The following is an 18,491-nucleotide window of genomic DNA, read 5'->3' on the forward strand; positions in this document are numbered from 1 at the left end:
TGTGGGTGAAGGTGGTAACTAAGATGTGACCCCAGAATGCAGAGTGTTGGCACAGGGACGATGGAAAAGGCAGTCACAGGTGCATTCCTGACCTGGTTCCCACTTTGAGCACTTGCTTTCATTTCCCTGGATGTCCTCTGAGGCACTGTGTAGATGGGGTCTCAGAATTGTTCGTCTGAAGCTCATTTGGTTGAAGCTTTATCCATCCACACCATTACCTCTTCAGTTGAAGTTTTACTCCTGGGATGTTAATTCCCTAACACTTTCTGTCTGCCAAGCTGGTGATCAAAATGAGCTCACCCGGCTTCAGAAAAACCTGGGAAAGACTACTCTGAACCTAGAACACATTATGCTCAAAGGCTCTTGGACCAGAATGACCTTGGCATTGTCTAGGACCAAAGAGAAGGCCACTGTACATGGAAAATGAGAAGTGGGAAGAACAGATTATTAATCCAGGAAGGCAAGGTCTGCGGGGCCAGAATTTGCCTTCTAGGCCGTTATGAGGAGTTTGGACTTTACCTGAGAACAGACTCTTTGTGTGTCAGTTGGACTGTTTATGTTCCTCTGCCTCCTTCAGTTGTTATCCTGTCTGTCATTCCTGCAGTTCCCTGCCTGTCTGTGTCTCTGGTCCTCTGCCGCAGCACCACGTACACTACACATACCTGACCCTTCATGCAATTACAGGGGGAGGGGGTGTCAAAAAGGTATGAGGAAGGGGCACCAGAGGGCCCCTCTTCTTTTGTTTCCTGGCTAAATATGTTCCAGTTGCTGAGGGTTTTCCAGACTGGCCACGTGAGACATTGGTCTGGGTGGGTGTGGGAGCCACACTCCCTGTAGCTCTCTGATGAATCTTGCTCAGAATTCTAACAACGTAGAGCTAAGCTGCCCGAGTTCATGTACTGCCTCACCAAGGTGGAAGGTGGCTTTGGACTAAGTTCTGGCTAATGGGATGCAAGCAGAAGGTTGTAGGGTAGGTAGTAAAAGATAGCTCTTGGATACATGTCCTTTGCTCAACTTCTGTATCTCTTTCTCCATCTTACCTCTTGGAATGAAGGTGTGATGCCTGGAGCTTTAGAAGCTGTCTTGGATCCTAGGGATGGTGGGAGGGTTGCTGGAAGGCTTGGCGATTTTGTGGAGTTGCCATACCAGCCCTGGACTTTCTGGATTTCCTGCACTTCCCCATCTGGACTGCCTTTACATGAGAGAGACATGAACTCGTTTCAGCCACTATCCTTTTGGGTTTTCTATTCTATAGAACTTAATTGAGTCTTCAGCAGTACAATGAGTTGCTATCCTTAAAAAAAAAAAAAATGCAGCCATAAATCCATGAGCTCTTTATTTGTTTTGCTTTTTTCCCCTTATTTAATTGGAATTCTGTAACTTTCTGAATTTCATTTGTATGTATTAGTCTGTTTAGATTTTCTTTCCCTTTCTTCAGTCAGTTAGGTCTTTTAGTTTCTTTTTTAAAAAGTCACTTAGTCAAGATTTTCAATTTTATATGCACATAATTCTTCAAATTGTTCTCAAAATTATCTCCAGTATATGCTTTTTCATGTTTCCATTTTTTCTGTATTCTCCTTTTCAAAAAATCTTTATTAGAGCAGCCAATGGTTTATCTAACATAGTAGAATTTTTAACCCATAAGGACAAATAGGACTTATTTTTCTTTTTATAACTTGCCTGCACCACAATCAACTTGTAATTTTATCTTTCTTATCCTATGGTTTCCAAAGATTTATTTTGTTAACTAAAAATTTTTTTTTCTTTAGTTGAATGTTTATCATCATTTTTTCTTGGTCAGCAACTTAAGTGTTTAAGAACATAGAATTTTCTCTGAGCAAAGCACTCTAGGCCCTGCCACCGTTTTAAGGAGGCCACCCCTCACTGGGCAGGACTGTACTTGGGTAAGACAGGACTGCAGGGCACCTAGAGGTAGAGATGAACTTAGCAATATCCAGATGGTGCCTTCACTTATCCTGCACGAAGGTGGGGTCTCTCAGTTATCCAGTGGGTCTGAGGCTCCAGAGTGGGTACATGTGCCTGGACTATGAGGACAGAGAACAAATAACATTGGGGTTGCTTGTATAGGGGAGGAAACAATCATTTTCTCTACCCATCTTAGGTTCTCCAACCAGGGACCTGTAAATTAGACTAACAAGAGAAAAACAGAAGTTTATTAACATGTTGTGAAATAATTATAAAACATATGTGTATATATGTATATACACACACACACACACACGCGCGCACACACACATATATTGGCCTCTTCCCTTGGTTCCTAGTACAGAGCTCCTAAATCCCTTGGAACTTCCTAGGTGATAGGAATGTCTCTTGTTCTAATGAGGCAACTCTTGGTGAGCTCCTGGATAGATCAGGATGGGGGCTAATCACCAGAAGGACCAGGCCATGATTAGTTGCTTGGAACTTTCAGCCTCACTCCCTAGCCTTTGGGAACGGAGGAGGGGCTGGAAATTAAATTGATGGTTGATCATGCCCATATCATGAAGCCACCATAAAAATCCTCAAAGTACAGGGTTTGGAGAGCTTCAGAGTTGGTGAACACATCCACATGCTGGGAGGGTGATGTACTCCAACTCCATGGGGACAGAAGCTCCTGTGCTAGGGACCTTTCTGGACCTCATCCTATGTATCTTTTCATTTGTTTGTTTATTTGTATCCTTTATCATATCTTTTATTATATAACAGACCAGTAAACAAAGTGTTTCTCAGAGTTCTGTGAGGTATTCCAACAAATGATCAAACCCAAAGAGAGGATCATGGGAACCTCCAATTTATAGCCAGTCAGTCAGAAGCACAGGTGACAACCTGGACTTGCAACTGGCTTCTGAGATGGGGGTAGGAGGGTGGTTATTGCTCAAGCAGATCTCACCAGTTCTGGTAGCCATCCACACTTACTACATCAGATTATTGATGGCTCAGATTATTAATGGCTTACTGTGGCTCAGATTATTAATCATGTCAGTGGTTAGATGAGTCATTGCATTTTTTATTTTCCTGCTCTTTTCTGCAGTTGACAGAGACAATTGCAGCTTTTCCTCATCCCCCATCTATGAGTTTAAATGGCACCAAACAAACTGGGAGAAGTCAGACCTCCTGGTCTCTGAGTCACCCTCCCGGTCACTCAAGAACTCTTAGAACTCGAAACTCTGAACCCACTGAAGAGGGATGGAGAGGACAAAGCATAATCATCGCTATTATCTTGCTTTTCCCCAGCTCAGGCTGACCACTTGGGGTATTTTTACAGTCATTATAGTCATTTATTCAATGCAGATTTATTAAGTATGCACTAAAAACCCAGCACTGTTTTAGGTACAAGGAAATAGCAGCGAAGAAAAGAGACCACATTTCTGTCCTCATGGGATTCAGATTATACTCTCTATGCCAGTTAAATCAAGGAGGAGACTTTGCTCCTTCCCTTACTCATCTGGGGGAGGCAGGAACAAAGGAGAATATTGATAGACCTGGAAATAGGGCCGGAGAGTGTCAGAGAAGGAGGCCTTTGGAAAGGTGAAGATGTGGGAACCAGTGGTCATGTTGTAAAAGGATACAACTCCAGCCTCGAAGTCCAGAAAAATCCCCACAACCAGGGGCTGCTCCCTCAGCTGAAGGGAAGTTAGGGGAGAGGTAAGCGCTACATAGCCTTTCTTTTTGCACAATCTGATGGCCCAGAATCCAGACTGAGGCGTCTGCACCATGACAGTGTCCCTCTGCACATTTTCCATACAGACTCCTAAATCCCACCCAGTTCCCTCTCCCACATCTACTTCAAAGTAATGTTTTCCTGAGGTGAAGCCTTCACAGCCCAGGATACAGGGTAAGGCACTAAATCTCCTAGAAGAAGTATCAAGATTCTCCTGGGGGCATCCACGAGTCACTTGTCTCCGATCCTCAGACAGAATTAGTTCGTAATAAGCTGTATCTGGATCCAGAGTCACGCTGACTGGGGGAAAAAAAAAGACAAGATTTTTGTAGCTGAGAGCACAGTTTATTTTAAATAAAACCAGCCTGCATTCAAATCCAAGCATTGTTTATTTTTTTATTTTTATTTTTATTGGAGTATAGTTGATTTACAATGTTGTGTAAGTTTCAGGTGTACGGCAAAGTGAATCTGTTGTACATATACATATAACCACTCTTTTTTTTTCTTTTTTTTTTCACAGCTTACCCTTCCCCCTATAACCACTCTTTTTAAGATTCTTTTCCCATATAGGCCATTACAGAGTATTGAGTAGAGTTCCCTGTGCTATACAGTAGGTCCTTATTAGTTATCTATTTTTTATATAGTAGTGAAAATATGTCAATCCCAATCTCCCAATTTATCCCTCCCCCCACTTGCCCCACTGGTAACCATAAGTTTGTTTTCTATGCCTGTGACTCTATTTCTATTTTGTAAATGGGTTTATTTGTACCATATTTTTAGATTCCACATATAAGCGATATCATATGATATTTGTCTTTCTCTGTCTGACTTACTTCACTCAGTATGACAATCTCTAAGTCTATCCACGTTGCCACAAATGGCATCATTTCGTTCTTTTTTATGGCTGAGTAATATTCCACTGTATATATGTACCACATTGTTTCTTACTAGCTGTTGTGAGCTTAGGCAAATCATTCTCCAAGCCTCAGTTCTGTTAAATATAAAGTGGAAATCATCGTATCTGTCGCCAAGCATGGTGGGGAGGATTGAAGGAGCTAATGTATGCTGAGTGCTTAGTAAAATTCCTGGTACATAGTAAGTGCCCTGTAAATGGCAGTAATAATAATGATATCATCATCTTCAACATCATCATCATCTTAGTCACTCAGAGAAGCCAAGGAGCAGAAATAACCAGAGTTAACATGGTTACTGTCCTCTCCAAAGCCCTTCCTCTCCCTTGTAGGACTTCTAGGAATTATGGAATATTGGAGCAGAAATGAGCCCTTCATCACCTCTGCTTAATTACCATTAACACTGAGGATCAGAGAAGGAAAATGACACAACTAATGTCATAACTTGTTATTGGAAAACCCAAAATTTTACCCAGGCTTCAGGACACACACCTAGTCTCCCGACTTTTAAGTGTAAGCTCTTCTTTCTTGCTTCAGGTAATGCTCTATAGGGATTAGTATAAAGTAACACACCAGAGACCAATATACATGAAAAATATCTGACTAGAGTCAAGTAAGACATAAAAAAGTATGATAAAGTGTGATATTGGACAGCAATGCAATTTTAAAAATGAAAGGTGGTAATGGGGTGGTCCAGTAAGAGAGTTAGCAAACCACTGTGTTACTGGGTTAAACACTGATCATTTGGGCTGTGGCAATACGGGAAATCAAGTATTAGGAAACACTTCCACTGCTGGATGTTCTCCACTTGCCCCTCCAGATCACTCCCCACCTTTCTCCAGCCTGCTCTGTGTCCAGGAAGGCTAACCCCTATGGACACATCAATCAGGCTCCCTTCCCTCTGAATGTTATTTGGTTAAGCCAATGAGAAGCACTAGAGGAGACCACGGGGCAAAAAGAAATAGAGTTAGAAGTATTTAGTACCCCAAGTCCCTCCCCACTAGCTATGATTTGGAGGGTCTGCATTCCTCTGCCTCTGGTTACAGCTCCCTCCATCTGCTACCGAAGCCTTGGGGAGGTGATGGCTCCCTACATATTCCTAGCCCTGGTTTGCTTCACTGTTCCTTGATGATCACCCAAATCCTCGTCTTTGTAAATAATCCCTTTATTAAACTCTCTTCGGTCAGTCCTTATCATGAGCCTGACTCACAAAAGTTTCAGGCTTCATTAGTATTCCCTGAATGATCCAGGAAAACCAAGCTGAGAAATTAAAATGTTTACAGGTTGGTAATATCACTAGAAATATGGCTGATTCCTGAGCTCTTTGGAAACAAAAGTCATAGACCTTGAAGACAAATGTGTCTACTCTAAGTTTGAATCTCAAAAGATAGGATGAAAATGTAAAATGCCATACACATAACAGAAGATGTTGGCTATAATAAGCTCCCATAAATCAATAAGGAAAAGAACCCAAAAGAAAAATTCTTAAAACACAGAAGAAGCCTGAAGGGCTAATGGACTTACTAAAAGAAGCTCAACCTCACTAGTGACATTGGAGAAACTCAAATTAAGTCCACAATTAGGTACCATTTCAAATCCATCACATGGCCAAAAATTATAAGCAGAGAGTCAGGGAGATGTGAAACAGTGGGATCTCTTATGTTGCTGGTAGGGTATAAAGTGATACAATTTCAAGATCTGTAGTATCTAGTAAAATTAAATGTGCATCTCTACACAGCAGCATTTTTAATTCAAGGTATATCCCCAGAGGAAACCATTCACAGGACACAAGAAAGCATGGACAAGAAAGTTCACAGTAGTATTGTGTGTAATAGCAACAAACAAACAAAAACCAACTACACATACCTTCAGTGTCCACTCCACAAGATAATGAATTAAAAAATACATCATTTTCACTTTTTGCCACATTGCAGAGTGATTAAGAGAGTGAGTTCTAGAGAGATACTATCTGAGTTACCACCTGCTGGTTGTAGGAATTTACAACAGTCACATAACCTCTCTGGGTTTTGGTTTCTTTATCTATAAAGTAAAAAATGCTCCCTACAGAGAGGCTTGTGGTGTAAAACAAGATAACACACGGGAAGCTCTTCTCATCTGTCGCAGAAAGAGTGTTCAGTATGTGTGAATCGTTTTTATTGGTGCTGGTGAGAGAGTGCGTGTTGCTACCTTGGAACAAGTAATCTAGTAACATGTGTTAAGATTAACAACAATCCCAGCTTTAGGTATACGCCCTACAGGAATGAAAGCACCAGGATATAAGGTTGCATGGACTAGAAAGTGATTGTTGCAAATGTTATAATACCCAAGTGCTGAAAGCAGCCTGAAGCTCCATCAGTAGGAATATGGTTACGTATAGTTATGACGTACTATGGAATATTAGACGGCTTTAAAAAGCAATGGGTGAATAGGAAGAGATGACCTATGTATTAAATGTTTGTAAAAACATAGAGAAAGACCTAGGTCTTGTTACCTGCAGAAGGGTAAGAGAAACCTTGAACTTTTTTTTCGTATCTCTCTATACTGTTTGAGTGATTACAATTTATTTATATTACTTTTTTAATAAGAAAAGCTTTAATAATGAGGGTTTCAAAAAGAAGAATTATCTAGTTAAAAGATGAGCTCATTTTAGAAACAGATTGACTTGAACCATGTTGTAATGCCTTCTGTGAAAGATAAGAGTAGAAAAATCAACTCAGTTAAATCTGGACATAATTTATATAAAGTCCTTCCTTGCATCTGTACAGGATCAAATACAGAGTTGCTATTTTTTGGTAGTTGTTATTGTTGTTTGTTCTTGTTAACTTGAGGGGAACCTGAATACAGGTTCATAATCCTTATCTGAAACCCCTGGGGCCAAATCAGTTTTGAAATTCAGAATATTTTTGATGTTATAAAGGCAAATAATACAGATACTCTAAATTATGTGCCCACCCCTGGAAGGGTCTAAGGCATTGTCTTTTAATCTAATGCATCAATATTTCTGCAGTAAAACATAAATTCAAACTAAGCGGGATAAATAAAGACTTTAAATAATCTCATATCAGGCAGTTCAGGTTCGGCCACCATGTCACTCAGACACAAGGGTAGCCTTCCGTCATCCTGCCTCTTGGTGTTCATACCCTTATGCAGTTCCTTCCCTTTGAGTGTGGGCAGGACCTGTGAATTGCTTCTGACCAATAGAATATGGCAAAAATGATGGGATGTGACTCCTGTGACTATATTTCATTTTATAAGCCTCCATCTTTTTCTGGCAGACTTGCTCTAGGAACTCTCTCCTGAGCTTACTCTGAAGAAATAATTGGCCATGTTGGGAGGCCCATGTGCAAGCAGCTGATGGCTCGCTTCTAGAAGCTGAGGGCAGCCTCTGACCAACAGTCAGCAAGAAGCCAGGGCCCTAAGTCCCATAACCATAAAGAAATAAATTCTGCCAACAACCTGAGTAAGCTTGGGAGAGGATTCTTCCCCCGTCTAGCTTCCAGGTAAGAACACAGCCAGGCTAACACCTTAATTGCAGCCTTGTAAGGCCCTAAGCAAAGGACCTAACTAAGCTGTGCCCAGCTTTATCTCACAAAACCTGTGAGATAATATATGTGTATTGCTTTAAACCACTAAATTTGTCTACAGCAATAGATAATTAATACAGCCACCAAATCATTTTAGGTTAGGTCCAATTTTGCAGCCAAACAAGTTATGAAAAAATTGTCAGTTTTCAGAACTTTTGGAATCTTGTAGTTGTGGATAAGGGATGGTGGAGATATAGCAAGCATTGATGAAGAGAATCAAAGGAGCAGGAAGCTCAGGCTTTGGAATTGGTGAAACTTGTTTTTTGTCTTGGTTCTAACATTTACCATCTGTGTTATCTGGGCCAAGGCCCTAAAACATTTGGACCACAGTCATAATACTCACCTACCTTTCTTGCATTGCTCTGAGAATTGACCAAAATATTAACAATAAACACTATGTCCCAGACACTGCTAAGCACTTTACACGTGTTGACATATTTAATTTTCCCAACAACCCAATGAAGTGGGAGTCATTAATATTTTCATTTTTCAGATGGGGAAACTGAGGAGGTTATTTGACTGGAATGACATAGTTGATAAGTGAGAGAGCAGGAATTTGAAGGGTCTTCACAGGTAACCAGTATGCCATGTCCCTGTCTAAGCACTGGAGCAAACTAACAAGGGACAGGGTGACAGATCAACTGAAAATATCTGAATGACCCCTCTGGCTGTGAGCCTGCCCAGGGATAGGTGGTGAACTTGGCTACCACTTAAGGTCCCTCTGTCCGTAGCATTTAGGGCTTCTTCACCTACCTTGATAGCTCCTTAACATTTTCTTCACATCAAAGTAAAGCTCAGAAACGTTGCACACAGTATGAAGGTCCAAAGAGAGGGCCTCTGGTTGTTCTAGCTTCACAGCCCAACTCCTAGAATAAGCAGAGACCAAGACTTCTTCAGTGGTAAATTCCATTCAGCTCTATATACCCACACCCCTTCCCTCCTGCATTTGTACAGGACTCACCTGCTCAAAGTATCTTTCACATCCTATGGAGAAAGACAAAATGTAAGTGTGGGAACATCAGCATTTCATGGGACTTGGCATGTGGGGCTGTTCTCTATAAACACTCCTTACAAAGAAGTAAAGAGAGTAACCCTGGCCTTAGATATTGATGGATACCCAGATAGAATGATTTCCATCCCGGCCCCCTGGGATATTCAGCATATCAGAATGTTTATCTGTTATCTTCCTTGCTGTGGTCTGTGGAGAGCTGCAGTGTCTGCAGTCACATCTACCTGTGGGCTGCTTAGGATAGAAGGCCAAGAGCTTTGCCCATGCTCCCTCTGGAAAGACTTGCTTTCAGTGACCTAATTTCCTTCAGAGTGAGCCCACAGTAGAGACCATTCATTGCAAAGGTCCGTAATGGTGAATCCATGCATAGCCCCTGTGACTGGGCCATTAAGATGGTAGCAGCAGGTATCACATGGTGGTGGGACAGTCATGCTACATTCTCAGGCTACAGTGTGACCTCCAGTTCTATTAGTGGGGGAATAGAAAAAACAGCTCCAGTCGTAGTTTGTCTTAATGGGCTGGATCCATTATGCAGCTGAAAGAAGGACCCGAAAGAGCTCTGGAGGGCTCTACAAGCAAATCAGGGAGAAGGTTATCACTCATAACCTTCTTTTGGCTGCCCTACTTTGTCACCCACCAGTCATCTGGAGGAGTATTTCAGGAGACAGTTTGACAGTCAGAGTTTTGTGAACATGGGACAGAGGCAAATGGTAACAAAAGTTATCCCATGGTTCCATTTGGCCAAGGAACCCACCATATCTATATTTTTTCTGATTCACCTAAAGCTGTTCTATAGACCAGTGAAGGCCAACTTGAAAATATTGCTGTGTATCCAAAAGAAACATTACTTTAAATTCCCTACACTAATGTGCCATTTTTGAGTGAAACAGGCAGGCCTTGCCCAGCTTCCCATGCTTCCTCACCATTCTCCTCCTAAAAGCTCAGGAACAGATACCTTCCTTCCCTTCTCCAAGTTCATGGCCTTACCTGCAGCAGATTTTGGGCTGAGCCCTGACATTTATGCTCTAGTTGCAGGATGTAGCTTTCGAGTTCATGGCTCTTCTGTTCAAGATTGGCCTCATTGTCCCTCAGTCTCCTCAGAGTCTGCTCTTTTTCTTTCTCCAGTTTCCATAGGTAAGACTTCTCTTCCTCATGAAGGAAGCTCTGGAGATTCTTAAAGTCAGACTGGATTTTTTGTTTCTGAACTTCTATCTTCTCCTAGAGTCAAGAAAGGTGGAAACAAACAAAATGTCCATTGATGGATGAACTGATAAACAAAATGCAGTGTATAGATATAGTGGAATACTATTCAGGCTTAAAAATGAATGAAATTCTGATACATGCTAAAACATGGATGAATCTTGAAGACATTATGCTAAGTAAAATAAGCCAGAAAAAAAAGAACAAATATTGTATGATTCCACTTATATGAGGTATCTAGAATAGTCAAATTCATAGAGACAGAAAGTAGAATAGTGGTTACCAGGAGTTACGAGGAAGAAGGAATGGAACTGTGCACATAAAAACAGTTAAACAGTAAATTTCATTATGCATATTTTAACACATACATACACAAAAGAAAGTTTGCTCAGCTACCATAACATTATTTTCCATGAATCATTCGAGCTGGAAGAACGTCCCAAATTGCCCGCTGCAGAGTCATGCCTGAAAGGCAGGTACTCAGATGTGGGAGAGGTTATCACCTTATTAATATCCTTCTTCAGCCAAGGTGCAGGAGTGCTAGATAATTTAATCATGGGACTAGGGCCAAGGTTAAAAACTTTATCAGTTACAAAGATAAAAATGAGTTTTTATTCAGGATATAAGAAAGTAGCTCTGAGTCTAAGGGAATTTCTTGAAGCAAAAGCTTGTAATGAACATCACCAAGGCTGGACTTTAAGACAACCAGGCTATTAGGAGAGTCCATGATTCTCAGTAGCAGGAGGTCTGGGTATCAGGCATTTGTCATAGTTAACTACGAAATAGTCATCCACCAACTCGGGTCCACCTACTCATCCTTATGTATAAGAAACCAAATGGTACACCTTGTCGGACTCAGCTTTCATTTGGGGAGATAAGAATTGCAGTTTCCATGAGTGCTTTTTCAATTTACGCAGTGTTTTGATGACTGTGATGTTGTGGTAGAGTGTCATTGACAGGGTTTCCATATGTATTAGTTATAATCAAGATCCTCCCCATTGCCCAAGATCCCAGAAATGAGGGAAGCAAGAGTGTCCTCTGAGAGTTCAAGTTTAACAACTGTACACAAAGGATTGGGTAGAGGTTGGAAGGTTGGAAGAAACCTCTGAAAGAGGCAAAATGGCTCACTGGCCTGTGGGATTTGACTGTAAGCTGGTTAATTACATAAATATTTCCATAAAGGAATGCATCTCTGATCACAGGGAGGCTGGTCAGCCATGGAAACAGCCTTTCAGACCCTAGAGGCTACAGTGCCAAGTGTGTAGGTTCTTGGAGCACTCTGGTCCTCCTTATAAATCAGATAGATTTCCTTCTTCAGTCTAATGAGCTTGAGTAATAACGAACCTCAACCTGGAGTGATTCTGTTTTCTTAGTGCTCACAAAGGGTGATTTCTGAACCTGTAAGGCTGAAAGCCATACCCTGCACTGTGGTACATGTGCCAAAGCAATAAGGTTAATAAGGCCTTCAAATCCAGAAGGTACTTTGAGATATTAAGAACTGAAACCCAGTCAAGAATGGCTCTAGGTAAATGGGCACACCTGTTCTGCTTCTCCTAACTGAGGTTTTGGAATCCTAGCTGGTTACTACTGAAAGGTTGAAGGGGTTGGAGATAAATTCTCATAGATATTAGACAATGAGGGACATAAAAACAAATGTGGTTTCTTCTTTGTGTTTTATCTGTTTGGTCTGGTTTAGTGAGCATAAGCCATCACTATGTTTTGCTCAATCATCCCCTGTACCTAAGCTCTAGGATGGAAACTAGCTTGAGATCAATAAACCCAAACTCTTACATTCCATTCGGTTATTTGCTTTGCCGTGAACACCTTCAGGTTCATACATTCCTCTTCCAGTTGCCTCAGTTTTGTCACAGCTTCCTGGAGCTTTTCCTGAAGGAAAAATTGGGTGAATAGAGTCTTTTCAATTCAACAATTCTTCATTGGGCACCTAAGGAGCATCCCAGCCCACCAAGACTATTAGAATAGCATGACTATTGAATATGTATTGAGTCCTTACACTTTACCAGGAAGCATGCTGAAGGCTGTATAGGCGGTAACATATTTGATTCCCTTGGCAACACTGAGCAGTTAGTAGGATTTTTAATATCATTTCTGTGCCACAGAAACTGAAGCTTAGAAAGGGGATAAATAACTTGCTCAGGATGCAGTAACCGGTGAGTGGTTGGGCTGTGATCCCAGCTCACCTGCTGACCCTGAGCCTGAGCTATATCCACCACTAACAGTCTTGCCAGGGAAATTCTGCACATAAAACAAGATAATAATCACCTAAAGAGATTTTATGAAGTAATGTGCTGACCCAAACAGAACCAATACCTGAGTGTTTGGCATACATGGAACTGTATGTATTATGGTGAGTCAGGAAGGAAAGACAGACCAAGATGCCAGCTGAAGTTATTAGAAACAGTTAATGGAGGAGGGGAGCTCTGAGACCTTTTGAAGAATGGTATCGTGAGGCCCTTTAAAAATGATTTAGTATCCATATCAAGCTTTCAGGTTATTTTTCAAAATAGTTTCTCACATTTTCATGGAAAGCAAGTTTAAGCTAAACCAAATTGCTACTTGTTATCAACACTAAAAGAATTGGCTCTTGGGACTCCCCTGGCGGTCCAGAGGTTAAGAATCTGCCTTGTAATGCAGGGGATGCAGGTTTGATTCCTGGTGGGGGAACTAAGATCCCACATACCACGGGGCAACTAAGCAACTAAGCCTGTGCACTCTAGAGCCTGCATGCTGAAACTAAGACCTGACACAGCCTAATTAATTAGAAAAAATTTTTTATCTTGATTTAAAAAGAAAAAGAATTGGCTCTTGTCCTAAAGCCAATAAGTATACTCAATTCTCACGTGCTCTCAAGAAAGGGCTCTATAGAACTTGTTAGCAAACGACTGTATTGCCCTCACTACATGCCAAGTGCTATTCTAAGCTTTACATGTATTAATGTCCCTAAAGCTTATAACAACCTCCTGAGCATGTATGTTGGAGAGGAAGGGAACTACTATTATTCCCACTGATAGTTGGGGAAACCAAGGCATGAAGACATTACATAACTTTGCTCAAAGTCACCCATCTAATAAGTAGCAGAACTAAGATTTCAAACTAAGCAGTCTGACTCTCAAGGCTTAGAACCATCACCCCGTGCTGCTCCTTTTACTACTTGGTGGGAAAATAATTCCAATGGGAATATCCCCATTACAGTAATTAGCTGCTCCATGGAGTTTAAGGAAGAGCTGCCATGTGCCGAGTGGTGGTCAGTATTGACGTGTCCTGATGAAGGACCCAGAACCTTAATAGAAGACCACCTCCACGTCATAGGGGAGGGAACAAGGAGCTCACACTGGGGATGACAATTTTCTCAAATCTAGCCAGGGCAGAGAAGGAATAAGGCAGCAGGACCATGCCCCCTCCTTCGTTCCACAATAGCAAAGGTCAGCCTTCCTTTATATGCTCTTAAGTGATAAACAGGAGTGGCCCACAACCTCTCCCTCCATTTCATACTCCATGACCAATCACTTCCAAACCCTTCCACTCATTCCCCTTCCTGAATCTTGCTTGGAACTGCTCCCTTTCCCCCTTCTTATAGGAACAATCTAAATTTTACTCTTTGGTATTCCTTTCATTGTATCGGTACCAGAATGTTCTTTTCAACGTCACCCTGATCCTTCACTGTGCAAATGAAAATCCCCCCATGGCCAGGACTACTCTGGGCTAGGGCTTAGACTCTGAGCAGATACCAAGTTCTGGGCCCTGACTTCCTTTCCCATGACATCACCTGCCTTCCCTGCACACACCCTCTGGCCTGGTCACAGCGAGTCAGGTACGCTCTCATGGCTGTGCCTTTGCACATGTGGGCCCCTCGGTCTGGAATGCCCTCTCTCTTCTCCCTACTTCTATATCTGGCTAATTTGTATGTGTTCTTCAAGAGTCACTGTGGGGACGATTCCTCAGGTACCATTCCACACCCCTTGGTGCTCCTCCCCACCATCCAAATCAGGGGACTCCAGACAGTCTTTTTGCTGGTTTGTCTGCCCTATTAGACTGTAGGATACCTAAAAGGGGGTGTGTCTTCGTCCCCTGTGTTTTCAGACTCTATCCCATGGACTTGCACATTGTGGTTTCTCAAATTACACACACGGTGTGAGGCAATAGAACATGCAGGTGTGCACTGGAACACATGGCATTCTAGAGCAGGGAGGAGTTCATCTGAGCAAGAGTGCATAGGAAGAAGAGTGACCATCAGGCCTTGATTCATACGGGCCATTTATAAACTACTGTTCAGAAGAATGACACGATGAAAACTATATTTCAGGGTCCTAATCTTGGGTTTCAGGCTAAATAATCTCAGGTCTTGGGGGGCAACATGAGGCCGGGTACTCGCCAAGGTCCTCTGGCCCACCACTCACCTTGTAACCTTGGCATGCATCTTCCACCAGAGCTGTGGTGTGCCCTTTGTGCTGCAATCCCCGATCACAGCGCCAGCAGATGAGCTGGCCCTCATCTTCACAGAACAGATGGAGCTTCTCTCCATGTTCCTTACATGACATTTCCTGGTCCATCTCCTTGATGGCTTCAATGAGGTTTCCCAGCTGCTTGTTGGGTCGGAGGCTCGCCATTTTAAATGGCGCCCGACACTGGGGACAGGAGAATGTCTCCAGCCATGGTTGCATCTCACAGAAGCTCACTATGCACCAGTGGCAGTAGCTGTGTCCACAGCTGATGCTCACTGGCTCAGTTATCAGTTGCAGACAGATGGAACAGGTGGCTTCCTCCCTCATCTTCTTGGTGATTGGGGTTGAGGCCATGGCTTTCCCTGAAAACCTCTAATATTGGATCTAGAGGCAGAGATGAAGCAGCCAGAACTTTCCCACAGTGATGGAACTTCACCTTGTCTGAGCCTCTTTCCGATGCACTGGCTGCCACTGGCCTCCACAGGTCACGTGGTCTTCTCTCTAGAGAGAAGAAATAGATTGGAATTTAGAAGACGCATCAAATGTAGCTGTGCTGTGGAATATGGTAGTGACTATTACATGTGGGCACTTTGAATTAATAACAATTAAATAGAATTTAAAATTCTGTTTCTCACACCCACTAGCCACATTTCAGTGCTTAATAGGTGCAGTTGATTGGTGGCTACACGAAAGCCCAGGGAGAGAACACTCCATTATTGTGAAAAGTTTTCTTGGACCAAGCACTGAGAGAGATAGAGAAACGAGGCAGACTTCTTCACCAAAGTTGCAGCAAGAGAGAGAACTCAGTGAGGGATTGTCAAACTCTTTCCCGCTCTAATGAATATTAAGAATACTTAGTACCAGAGTTACTTCTTTGTAACTGGTAGTAACACTTACATCCAGGTAACCCAGGTAACTGGGTGGTCTATGAAGGATTTCATTGAGACAATCACATTTGATTCTAATTTTTTGTTGTTTTTTGTTTGTTTGTTTTGGCCACGCCTCTCAGCTAGTGGGATCTTAGTTCCCCGACCAGGGATTGAGCCCGAGCCCTCGGCAGTGAAAGCAAGGAGTCCTAACCACTGGACCGCCAGGAATCCCCTAAATTTGACTCTAATTAAACCCTCACTCCCACCCCACAAAGAACAAAAGACACCAGGTTAATAAAGTCCCCAGTGGAGACCCACCCAGGATGATAATGAAAGTAAAAAAAGACAACCAGAAAAACCAACAAGTTCTTTTTGCCCTCCCTGACCTGAGGAAAAGAGAATTGGAAAGAGAGCTGGGAAGAGAAGGGGTTGGTCCTGGGGTGCAGAGCTCCTGGGAGCTCACCTCCTAGGGAGGTGACTATCTATCTTTTCAGGCCAGGACTTGTCTCCCAGGAGAAGTTCAGGGTGACTGGAACACAGGGGGTTGGCAGAACCCAGGATGTGGGGAAGGTGGGGCCTCTAGGATCCTGGGTGCTGGACACCTAGTGTCCACCAGCGAGGACCTGACAACCAATAGACAAAGGAGAGGTGACTAGGAACAAAGGACTCGGTCCCTTCACCCACTGCTCCGGTTGCTTCGTGAACCTAGCCCTGTTCCCTGCTTCCCCATTCCTGGGAGTTTGTCAGGGAGGGCAGCAGAGGACGGAGGAAGAGAGCGGCCTTTCCTTTGAACTGACAGTGGCAGAATTAAAAGCAGGGATGCAACTAAAGTTACTGGATACGCTATGTCCTTCTCATAACCAGGACGGCTCTCTTGGATCCGTAGAGAATTTCTTCCGGAGACTTCTATCCTTTGGCAGGTTATCTCCCCCAAGAGATACACTAGGCTCTGCTCTGCCAGGGGTGCTTTGCTCCCGGGGACAAGGACCTCCCCCTCCTCTGAGGCCCCAGGGTTCCCATCCTGGGCCTTCACTCACCTCACATCCTGGATCTTCGGAGATCTGACATGGAGTCTGGCGAAAGAGAAAGCAGACAGGGTGTGAGAGCTATGAAGCACAGTCCTGACCATTTTCAGAGTTCCAGCAGCTGTTATCAGGAAACAAACTCCCTTCTCCATGCCGCCCACCACACACACACACACACACGCACACGCACACACGCACACACACACACACACACACACACACACACGTCTCCTTTCCCTCCACCGAAAAAACCTGGGCCTGGACCCTTCCCACTCTCTTCACCGTGCAGCAGGCACATATGCACTGCTCGCTCCCTCCGTAGCTGCCGGTTCCTGAGATCTGGATGAGGAAGTTAACTCAGTCTGGACTAAACTCAGAAGTGAAACTGCTGTGGGAGGTGGCGCCCTGTAGGTCCGGGGAGGAAGCTCGTGAAATGGCCCGTATCTTTTGCACTCAGCTTGTCCTGAAAGGGAGGGGAGACAGTAGGAGAAATATTTTTCTTTTACAGCAATAAAACGAAGGGACAAATTAATAATTCAGTAAACTCTTTTGTAACCCCAGCACAGAGGATCTAAAAGCAGGAAGTCTGCAGAGTTCACAGACTCTGATGTGAGATCTTTCTACTTTTGCCACCAACCCCCCTTGGGATTTATAAGCCTTTCTGGCTGATGTTATGTTTTACTATTTTTAGTCGCTGATTGTATCATAACTGCTCTGAAGGGTGTGATGAAAAAAGGGGCGGTACAATAATAGGGCTCATTGGTATCAGAGAATTTGCTCAAGCCATTCTCCTATTCTCTTCTGTCCTGATACTGTGGCTCATTTTCCTCCTCGGTATCCCTTCGCAAGATTCAATTACTTATCAATAGTCAGAGTCAGGCACCAAGGACAGCAAACAGGAGCCACTAATGGCCCAGCAGTGAGTGGCCTCAGCTGGGGGCCATGTGAGGCCTGGGGGCCATCACCTGCAATGTGCAGGAAAGACTGTGGGGTCTGGGGTTGAGTAGTTGGTGTCTTAGCTCCAGCCTCTCCAGTTCAAAGTAAGAGCAAATATACTGTCCCTACCCAATTTAGAGTTATTATTTAATGGGCAATAAATAAATAAATAAGACCCTGCCACATTTATAGCCTTAGGTGTAAGAGGTATTTACGATAAGTGCACAATAAGTGTTTGCTTAGGAAATAAATATATGCAGTGGCCCAAAGGAGCCAGTAAGGAAGGCTGAGGACACAGGCAGGGGAAGTTAAATTTGGCTTCTGAGAGCTGCCTGGGGTAAACTCTGGGCCCCTGGCCTGGCTGGTCAGCTGCTGACCCTGAAAACTCATGGAAGCCTGTGCTCAGGGCAATGGACCCACAGATGGATACTGGGGGGAGTTGGGTGCAGCCATAGTCCTGCTGGTCCAGCAGCTCAGTCTGGAGGCAACATTGTGAAACAGGTTCCTCTCTTCCCACCAAAACAGGAGTCTCTCTTCAGCACTGCATCCTCCTGGGTGCCCACAGAGCCTTCTGCCATTTTGCCACCAGGTGACTGAATCATCGTGCTCAGGCATGTCCTGTGGTAGCAGGCCCTGCACGCAGTACAGGACAGATCTACTCCTGAGGCAACCGGCACACAGACAGAAGAGAAAGAATGAGCCCCTGTATCCCTGATCCAATGATGACTCCTTACAGATTCCCACGACTTTCATTGTTGTGGCTGTGACTCTGGATGTAGGCACAGCTCACCCCAAATTTGTCCTGTCAAAGGATCAGGAAAAGGAAGCTA

General features: G+C 43.4%; 1 protein-coding gene across 2 annotated transcripts; it reads right to left on the reverse strand.

The window, feature by feature from the left end:
- Positions 1–2,228: 2,228 nt before the first annotated feature.
- TRIM38 (tripartite motif containing 38) lies at positions 2,229–17,286 on the reverse strand. Of its 2 annotated transcripts, none has more exons than XM_082639060.1 (8): positions 17,008–17,286; positions 16,738–16,773; positions 14,787–15,332; positions 12,160–12,255; positions 10,156–10,386; positions 9,121–9,143; positions 8,913–9,025; positions 2,229–3,964 (listed from the first exon to the last, which is right to left on the reverse strand). In XM_082639060.1, the coding sequence occupies exons 3-8, from the start codon at positions 15,183–15,185 to the stop codon at positions 3,441–3,443; spliced, it is 1,386 nt and encodes a 461-aa protein (XP_082495186.1). In that variant the 5' UTR covers positions 15,186–15,332; positions 16,738–16,773; positions 17,008–17,286; the 3' UTR covers positions 2,229–3,440. The 2 variants fall into 2 exon arrangements, with proteins under 2 accessions (XP_082495186.1, XP_082495187.1); XM_082639061.1 differs by having other exon boundaries at positions 16,978–17,286.
- Between the last annotated feature and the right edge of the window lie 1,205 nt (positions 17,287–18,491).

This window comes from Mesoplodon mirus (assembly GCF_964341445.2).
Source record: "Mesoplodon mirus genome assembly, chromosome: 12".
Classification (NCBI taxonomy): Eukaryota; Metazoa; Chordata; class Mammalia; order Artiodactyla; family Ziphiidae; genus Mesoplodon; species Mesoplodon mirus.

What these genes read in the sequence shown, in the direction of transcription:
- TRIM38 (XM_082639060.1), bottom strand. Translation starts at nt 15,185, where the DNA reads ATGGCCTCAACCCCAATCACCAAGAAGATGAGGGAGGAAGCCACCTGT. An exon ending in AGCAAATAACCGAATGGAAT is followed by an intron (nt 10,387 to 12,159) that starts GTAAGAGTTTGG and finishes TCTTGACTCTAG; the next exon opens with GAGAAGATAGAAGTTCAGAA. An exon ending in AATGTTAAGGAGCTATCAAG is followed by an intron (nt 3,965 to 8,912) that starts GTAGGTGAAGAA and finishes TTTTTCCCCCAG; the next exon opens with TCAGCGTGACTCTGGATCCA.